This window comes from Myotis davidii, unplaced genomic scaffold (genome assembly GCF_000327345.1).
Source record: "Myotis davidii unplaced genomic scaffold, ASM32734v1 scaffold461, whole genome shotgun sequence".
Taxonomy (NCBI): Eukaryota; Metazoa; Chordata; class Mammalia; order Chiroptera; family Vespertilionidae; genus Myotis; species Myotis davidii.
In genome coordinates this window covers 3,252,051-3,261,783 of record NW_006295825.1, presented here as the reverse complement: position 1 = coordinate 3,261,783, position 9,733 = coordinate 3,252,051, and the positions used below count along the sequence as shown (strand labels likewise).

Here is a 9,733-nt window from a genome sequence, read left to right as displayed (position 1 = left end):
GGAAGTTTTGACTCAAGACCAAGCCAGAAAACCTTGAGATTTAGAGGATAGATTAAAGAGAACCTCCCATGCTGGCAAAATGTAGGCAGAAGTCTTTTCCATCAACAGTTTTATGCAAGTACCGTATATTTCATTGCTTGATTTATTTTTTTCTACATAAACCTCTGTGACCTTCCAGCTGTATCAGCTTTATTTTCTGTCAGTCTTCATTTCTGTTTACTTGTCATCGATCTGCATTAGTATAAGAATTCCATGTAATTTCCTATTTGAATATAGTGAAAGAAGTAACCTAAGAATATGTTGCTATATATATTCAAGTTTTAGGATAGAGAATAATTGTGTATGAGTCAGCGCATTTTTAAAAGTATTTATTTAAAAGTGTCTTTGGAATCGAGATTAGGATTTAGTTATAGAATGTTAGATGTCTTCTTAACTTTTTAGAAAATTTTTCTTTTCCTTTCAGCCAGTGCTTAAAAATTAGTATCTTTCAATCTAAAGAATTAGTTTTAGATTCCTTATTTCATGTGGTGGTGGTTTAGTTCTAGTTTTATGGTAAGGTTAAGATGTGAAATTTTAACACTTGAGCATCTTCTGGAGGGACCAGTGGGACAATGAGAAGATTCAGAGTCCATCCAGGAGAGAGACATGGGTTATAGCTCTGTCTCTGCAGGACTTTAGGCAAATCACACCCTCACACCCCCTTTTTTTTTTCACCTCATCTCTAAAGTGGGGTCAGTTGAGATTACTACAAGTCCAATTAGCTCTAAAATTCCATGTTTTCAAACAGTAGAATTATTTTTCTTGTTGAGAAATTTGTGTGTAAAACATGGAGCATGTGGGGATGAAAAGTCTCCAGGAGCCTCGCTGAGTCTGAGCTCTGAGCGCAGGGCTGTATCTCTGCCCCATGCTTTTCCCTCCTGTGGCTTTGGCTGGGCAGGTGGAGCCTCCTCCATGACGGACTGTTTCTGTTTGTTTCAGGGGCTATCAGCAGCAGGATGCCCATGAATTCATGCGCTACCTTTTGGACCACCTGCACTTGGAACTCCAGGGCGGTTTCAATGGTGTTTCCTGCTCACCAATTCTGCAGGAGAATTCTACCCTGTCTGCAAGTAACAAATGTTGCATGTAAGATTTAATTTCCTTTGCTGTTTTAGGAGCACCTCAGATATTTCTGTTGGTGTTATTGTTTGTTAGATTTATAATGGAAGTGGAGAGTTTCCCTTAATCTTTGCTACAAATGTTTGTTTGCTCTTGAACTTTGTGACCAGTGGACTGGCACATGCCTCCCACTTCCAGACCAGAGGCATCTTGTGTTTGCATCTTGGTGTAGTTCTGATTGTTATTTGGGATAGATCATTTTAAAACTTGAAAAAAAATAGAAAATATTTGTACAATTTAGCACTTAAAAGTTTTCCTCCAGATGTACTGAAGAATGGCTCAAAGACTTAATTTTAGTATATTAAAAGTAATTAGCCGAAACCGGTTTGGCTCAGTGGATAGAGCGTCGGCCTGCGGACTGAAAGGTCCCAGGTTCGATTCCGTTCGAGGGCATGTACCTGGGTTGCGGGCACATCCCCAGTGGGAGATGTGCAGGAGGCAGCTGATCGATGTATCTCTCTCATCGATGTTTCTAACTCTCTATCTCTCTCCCTTCCTCTCTGTGAAAAATCAATAAAATATATTTTTAAAAAAAAGTAATTATATTTGTTCACTAAAAACAAAGGCTTAAAATATTTGAATGTGAATTTTTATAATGCCTCATTCTGGACTTGAATTTTCTTTAAGTATATCTGTTCTTTATTGAAATTGAGGAATTTTAAATTCTTGAAAATGTTTCTTACCTCTCGATATGAACAAAATAAACCTTTTAGGTTGCTCTTTCAAGTACTAATAACTCAGAATTGACATTGAGATTATTATGTTTATTTTGCTTGAGAAATAGATGTTTTATGATATTTGAGCTTGGATATTAGTTAATTGTAGTTTTCTTCTGTTCGTATTTTTGAAAAGTTTGTGTTGACCTATGTAGGAAAGGGATTTATAAGACAAACTCCCCAAAGAAAGAAAGAGTAGGAAATATATAGAGGTTGTAATATTGCCTGGAAGTTGCTAAGTCTGATTTGTAAGATAAAGGTCTTTTGAATGACTAAGCAGCCTCATAGCTAATCTGGCTGTGTCAGAGAAGGGTAACCAGTATGAATTTCCATACTTCTCAAAATGTTTGACCTTCCAGGCCCTGGAAGGTTAGCTATGGTTCCAATTAGAATCTAGCACAGAAAGGGAAGGACCTGCCTGCAGGTGTAGCTCACTGGTTGAGTGTCAACCCAAGAATCAAGAGGTTGCTAGTTCGATTCCCGGTCAGGGCAAATGCCTGGGTTGCAAAGTCAATATTGATGTTTCTCTCTCATCGACGTTTCTATCTCTCTATCCCTCTCCCTTCCTCTCTCTAAAATCAATAAAAAAAATTTTTAAAAAAAGGGAATTACCTATGTCTGGAAGAATTGTTCTTGCTGCTAGCACCAAATTAAAAATAGTATTAAATGAAAAATTTTGTTTTGTATTTTGACTTGATGGTATCCTTTTCTCAGAGGCAGAAATGATAAAGGAAGGACTATACTGAGTTTAAATGTTCTGCTTTGAAATAGAGTAATTTCTCTTTAAATTAAAGGCAGCATTGTATGTGAGTCAGTATGAGAGCATCAGTCAGAGTCTCTTTATTTTCAGTAGTTATTTTTTGGGCATGCCTTTTGTTTATGACACAGATACTAAACCTAAAACCTGAAATGGCCATTGTGTTCTACAGTTCCCAATATATCTTCCCTTTTTTTAAACTTCTAAACAAAAGCCAAATATCTTATGAACAACTTAAGAAAATAATAAAGCTGCAATATATTTCTTTTTCCAGTAAAGGAAGGAAGCCAAAGGAAGCAAATGTTTAAAATAATAGAATTGCCTAACTCATCACTGCAGTTGATTCAGAGCAGTTCAGAAAGTACAGCTCAATGTATTAGCATTATTGATTGCAAGTGTCAGAAAGCACCTCAAATTTCTATTAACATAGAAGCATTTACTGGCTGAAGTTAACTGTTTAAGTGCACAGAGGGTGATATGTGTGTGTTGTAGTACTATTAATGACAGCAAAATATTGAAACAACCTCAGTGTCCATTAATATTATATTGGTTAAGTTAAGAGCAAGAGCATAGTGTTAAGAACAGCTGCTTAGGCCAGACTAGCTGTGTGACCTTGGGCCAGGTTACTTAACCTTTTGGACTTCAGCTTCCTGGTCTGTGAAATGGGGACAATCATGTCTACCTCATAGAGTTTTTGTGTGGGTTAACTGAGTTAATAAATACAAAGTACTTAGAATGGTGCTTTGCATGTGCTATTATGATAGCACTAGAGGCCCAGTGCACGGATTCGTGCACCAGTGGGGTCCCTCGGCATGGCCTGTGGGGGTTGGGCTGAAACCGGCAGTCTAATGCTGCCTGCCACTTCCACTCATCCTGGCCCCACTTCACCTGCTGCGGGCTTGCACCCAGTCATTCCCAATTAGGAGAGCCGTGAGCCGTGTCTGGTGCCTGTTATTCAGCTGAGTAGTGCTCCCACTGTGGGGGCATACTGACTACCAGGGGCAGCGTCTGCATTGAGTGTCTGCCCCCTGATGGTCAGTGCGCGTCATAGCGACTAGTCATTCAGTTGCTTAGGCTTTTATATATATAGACTAGAGGCCCGTTGCATGAAGAGGTTCATGCAATAGGCCTTCCCTTCCCCGGCTGCCGGCACTGGTTTTCCTCCGGCACCCAGGACCCAGGACTTCGCTATGGATGGAGCCTTAAATCTTTGTGGCTCCGGACGGAGACATCAGTCTTCCCTCCACCGCTTCGTGCCTACGTATGCAAACTAACCACCATCTTTGTTGGGTTAATTTGCATACTCTCCTGATTGTCTGGTGAGCATAGCAGAGGGACGGTCAATTTACACGTTTGTCTATTCTTAGGTAAGATGCTCTCACTAGCGCACTTTCTCAGTTGTTCTTGTGTTCATTCTATGTGCATACTGTGGCATGTCATGCAGCTGTCAAAAAAGTGGGGTACATGTTCAAAATATGTACTTAAGGAAATAAGAGCAAAAAGCAGGTATGATCCTAATTATTTAAGGGCTTTCTTTTTGGTAAGCACTTGCCTAAATGCACTATACATACATAACTCATTTCATCTTCACACCAGGCCTCTGAGAGAAATAGACATTGTTCCTGTTTTACATTTGAGGAAGTTGAGACAACAAGAGGTTCACTAACATTAGGACAATTTTTTTTTTTATTAAAGCAGTGTATTCTTGATCTCCACAAAGGAATCCTATATAATAGAACCCTAATATGCAAATTGACCCAATGGCAGAACGATTGGCAGAACGACTGGCCACTATGATACTCACTGACCACCAGGGGGCAGACGTCCAATGCAGCTCCTGCATTGAGCATCTGTCCCCTCAAGAGGGAGGTGACTGGTGGTGGGGGTTGGGGGGTGGTGCTAGCCAGCGGGCGGTGCCAGGCCACCAGCCAAGGCAGGTGCTAGCAGAGATCCCCCAGTTGCCCTGCATATCGGTCATCCCGCAGAGAGAGGTGACCGGCCGTGGTGGTGGGGGGCAGGACCGGCGAGCAGGTGGCGCCAGGCCACCAGCCAAGGCGGGTGCCAGCAGGGGCCCCCCGATCGCCCTGTCCACCAGTCGCCCCACAGATCGGCCCTGATCGCTGGCCAGGCCTAGGGACCCTACCCTATCTATATGAGAAAAAAATGGAGCTGCCCATACAACAGCAAGATGCCTTTCACCTATATGAAAAGTATGGTCACTGGTGCATGCAGCATCCTGGATTGTGAGAGGATGTCTGACTGCCAGTTTAGGCCCTATGGGGATCGGCCCTAAACCAGCAGTCGGACATCCCCCAAGGGCACAGGCTGGGCTGAGGGACTCCCCCCTCGTACACGAATTTTGTGCACTGGGCTTCTAGTTATTTATAATATTTTAAGTGAGCTTTCTAAATCTCATTGACAGTAACATTCAGCACTTTAATTGTGAAGTTAGAACTCCCTCAATAACTACTAAATAAGTATGAAATTTCTTCTTTTTCCCCAAACCTGACAGATGACCATCTGAAAAATGGAAATCTACTTCTGATTGAGGTAGTGGTTCAAAGTAAAGGAATTGAGAGCTCCCTGTAAGATGAGAGGCCTTGCAGAGACCCTAATACAAGGCAGTTCCCGCTTTTCTTCAGCATATAATTGTGGCGAAGGTGTTCTCTGGCCCTGAGTATAGGCACTTACATGACTCCTGTTAGGAGTGGCAAATGTCCAGTGTTGGTTACTGTTGGAGAAAGTAGTGGATTGGAAGAGGGCTTGGGGGGAGGCCAAACAGTGGCTTAACTCTTTTATTTAGAATACATTTATATAGATTTAAAGTTTTTGCACTATTTTGTAATTTAAATATAAATTATTTTCTTTTTTTTTACTGAGATGTTTTCTTACGTGATTTTCTTTAGAAATGGAGCATCTACAGTTGTCACGGCTATATTTGGAGGCATTCTCCAAAATGAGGTTAACTGCCTTATATGTGGGACAGAATCTAGAAAGTTTGATCCATTCCTAGGTAAGACATTTGGTATGTGGAGATATGATATTGAATTAAAATAATTTTGTTTCCTTTGAAAATTAAGACAGTGGAGATAAATCATTAAGAATACATCATTTGCCCTAGTCGGTTTGGTTCAGTGGATATAGCATCCGCCTGCAGACTGAAGGTTCGATTCCGGCCCGATCCCCAGTAGGGGGCATGCAGGAGGCAGCCGATCAATGATTCTCTCTCATCATCTCATCATTGATGTTTCTATCTTTTTCTCCCTCTCCCTTCCTCTTTGAAATGAATAAAGAAATATTTTTTTTAAAAAAACATTTTTTGAGATTACTTTTTGAGTTATATGACTTTAACAGTTATTTTCCTATTTCCTTTTAAGACCTTTCATTAGATATTCCAAGTCAATTCAGAAATAAGCGCTCTAAGAATCAAGAAAATGGACCAGTTTGTTCATTACGAGGTAAGATATTAAATTAATGTTCTAGAATTCTTTTTTCGCTCTGATATACCCGAATATGTTTGTAAGTTCCATCAATACGTGCTGTTCACTTTAATGAATTTGTGTTGTAACTTAACAAAAATCAAACATGGATGTCTCTTCCTGTCCAAAATTATTCTGTTTAATGAGAATGCCTGTCAGAGATAGTAGGTCAAGCATAAAACATTTCTCACTTTTCTCTTTTAAAAGTGAAAGTTCATAACAAAACCTTTTTTGACCTAATGAAATAGAATTATGCTATGGATATCCCTCTAGCATCCACAGGAAGAACGAAAACTCAATAAAATTTTATGAATTGTGTTATTTATGCTTTTGTATGACAAATAATGTGAGGAATCTGTTGATACTACCATCAGTTAAACATAGGCCCTACTTTTAATTGCAAGAATATTAAAATTTACATTTACTTTGCAAGATTTTGAACAACTTTTTTCCTTGATGATTTTTAACTACTTTAGTCAAGGCAAGAGACCTATCCTTCACCAGCCACTATAATGACTAATTGTTCTTTTTAATCATAAAAAGAAGAAACTAGGATAGAAAAAAAGAGGACCTAATACATGTTCTATCATTAAGCAACTGTACACTAAAGGCAAGCAACATAATTTCTGCCCTAAATTGTATGTTGACTAAAAGTAATTCTTTTCCCTTCAACTCCCTTTTAGGGAGTACTGTCACAATTATAGTTAGACTAGAGGCCCAGTGCACAAATTCGTGCATGGGCAGGGTCGGGCCGGCCCAGCCCCAATCAGGGTGGATCCGGGCTGGGCCTGTCGGGAGGAGATGGTTGGAGGTTGGCCAGCCTGCCTTCCCTGATCGAGGCCGATCAGGGCCAGGCTGGCATGGGGGAGGGGTTGAGGGCAATTGGCCGGCTGGCCCCACCCCTGAATGGGGTGGGGTGGCCAATTGGATGCCAGCAACCTGAGGGAGGGGCCATGGGTGGTTGCCTGGCTGTCCTTTCCCCTAATCGGAGTTGGGGGGCCGATTGGGGGTGGAGCTGACTGGGGGGAGGGGCCGCAGGCCAATCAGGCTGGTTGGAGCTTATTGGGGGTGGGGCCCGCTGGAGGGAGGGGCTTTGGGAGGTTGGCCCACCAGCCCATCCTCGATCGGGCCGGTTTGCTGGCTCCAGTGGGCATCATAGCGACTGGTCATTATAGTCGTTACGGCATTCTGGTCGCTGGCTTTGAGATAGATAGATAGACAGACAGGAAGGTTTTGTGTGTGGTTTTTAAAAAAGAAGAGATTTGAAAACTGCACTGCCTTGTATGGCAACCATAGTTGCTTGTGGTTATTAAAATGCAATTAAAATGAAATTTAAAATTTTTGTTGCTCACCTGCACTAGTCATATTTTAAGTGTTCAGTAACCATGTGGCTAGTGCAGGGGTGGGCAAACTTTTTGACTCGAGGGCCACAATGGGTTCTTAAACTGGACCGGAGGGCCGGAACAAAAGCATGAATGGAGTGTTTGTGTGAACTAATATAAATTCAAAGTAAACATCATTACATAAAAGGGTACGGTCTTTTTTTTTAGTTTTATTCATTTCAAATGGGCCAGATCCAGCCCGCGGTCTGTAGTTTGCCCACGGCTGGGCTAGTGGCTATGGTATTCAAACACAGATGCAGAACATTTCCATTATTGCAGAAAATTCTACTGGACAGCACTGCTCTAGAATCAACTTATCTGAGTAAAAATATAGCTGTTTGGGAAGGGGCAAGCTCCTCTGTGTCACAGGTGCATTGTGCGGCGTTTGGCTTGTTAAATGGGAGCAGCAGAGTCTTGCTTGTAGAACTATTGCTCAGGTAGTTTCTGGAAATCTCTCAGCGGATGACGGTCAAAGGCACTGGACTACTCTGAGAAACGAGCAAACCAACCCTCATAGATGCTTTCAGTTTGTTCCCACCTGTGTGAGTGCTGATTGTCTCTGGTGAACAGGAGTACAGAAGTTTAAGGAAGCCCTATCCACTCCACTTCCCCCTAATATATAGGCTATTGTGTGTTTCTCCAAAACTGTTTTTGGCTTGAGATCAATTTTTTAAATATCACAGTATAGTTGATATCAGATATACTTTATATTTGTAGCATGTGAACACAGGTGAACTTAATCTATAATAATAAAAGCGTAATATGCTAATTAGACCAGACAGCCAAACGACCTTCCGGATGTCATTCTGAACGTCCTTCCTGATGAAGCCGTGGCAGGGGGGCCGAGGCAGAGAAGGTTAGGGGTGATCAGGCAGGCAGGCAGAGGGATTAGGGGCAATCAGGCAGGCAGGCAGAGTGGTTAGGGGTGATCAGGCAGGCAGGCGAGCAGTTAGGGGTGATCAGGCAGGCAGGCAGAGGGATTAGGGGCAATCAGGCAGGCAGGCAGAGTGGTTAGGGGTGATCAGGCAGGCAGGCGAGCAGTTAGGGGTGATCAGGCAGGCAGGCAGAGTGGTTAGGGGCAATCAGGCTGGCAGGCAGGTGAACAGTTAGGAGCCAGCGGTCCCGGATTGTGAGAGGGATGTCCTGGAATACAAGAGCATGCAGGCCGGGCTGAGGGACCCCCTCCCCCATGCATGAATTTCATGCACCGGGCCTCTAGTCATAAAATAAACATTATTTGATCAGTTAGAGGGAATCAGTAAAAATTAAATTATTAAAGGAATTAGCCTAAAACTATATAATCTAAATTGGGTTGATTTCATTTTGAAATTTCTCCAATAATAACAGTATTAATATTGGCATTAATTTTAAAAAAATACTGTTCCTTGATATAAATATGTGGGTATATATTTAAAAAGTATTTCCTAATATTTAACAAAACCCAGTAAATCCAGATGATCTTTGGTGGAAGCCCCAAGAGACACTGGTTTCAGGCTTCTTTCTCTTTTTTTGTTGTGTCTCCCCGCTCCCCCCCCCACCCTCAGCCCGAATTGGTCATATCCATGGTTCTTACTGCTCTCTGTAGCATTGCACTTACTACCCATCCCAGATGCTTTAATACCAACCTTCCTTTCTTAAGACCATCCTGGAGAGTGTATGATACAGCTTAGGTGGTTGGTTGGTACTAAAAACAAGAAAAATGGCAAATGAAGTTGATAAACGTGAAACAAATATTTGTAACATATATGAGAAAGAGTAGTTGGGCAAAGTATTTTAAGAAGAAAAAATGCAGGACAACCAAGATGGCAGCATAGGTAAACACCGGAGTTTGCTGCCTCGAACAACCACTTCAAAAATACAACTAAAAGATGGAACGGACATCATCCAGAACCACAGGAAGGCTGGCTGAGTGAAAATTCTACAACTAGAAGGAAAGAGAAAAGCATACTGAGACTCAGAGGAGGCACAGTGTGGAAGTAAAATACTAAGGTGCGGAGTGCATGCGGAGCGGGCTGGCGGCTGAGGGCGCGGTTGTCATTTTCAATTGGGAGGGAGTCTCCGGCTCTGAGCTCCAGTTCCGGGCGAGTCTCTGGGGACCCAGACTCATACGGGAGAAGCGGGACTGTCTGGCAGCAGTTGGAACTCGAGGGCAGCTTTCTCGCCGAGGGGCTTGCAGCGATTACTGGGACACTGAGAAGCAGAGCCTCTGACGGCAGGACTGACAGCAGCCCTAACTGCTCC

The 9,733-nt window shown here is 42.3% G+C and overlaps 1 protein-coding gene across 4 annotated transcripts in view; it reads left to right on the top strand.

Annotated features, from left to right (window-relative positions):
* The window catches only part of USP3 (ubiquitin specific peptidase 3), a 101,785-nt gene that overhangs the window by 81,704 nt on the left and 10,348 nt on the right, over positions 1-9,733 (top strand). For all 4 annotated transcript variants that reach the window (XM_015568546.1, XM_015568545.1, XM_015568547.1 and 1 more), the window contains 3 exons: positions 979-1,125; positions 5,538-5,644; positions 6,009-6,089. In XM_015568546.1, the coding sequence (XP_015424032.1) occupies positions 979-1,125; positions 5,538-5,644; positions 6,009-6,089 (335 nt within the window). The remainder of the gene's footprint in view (positions 1-978; positions 1,126-5,537; positions 5,645-6,008; positions 6,090-9,733) is intronic.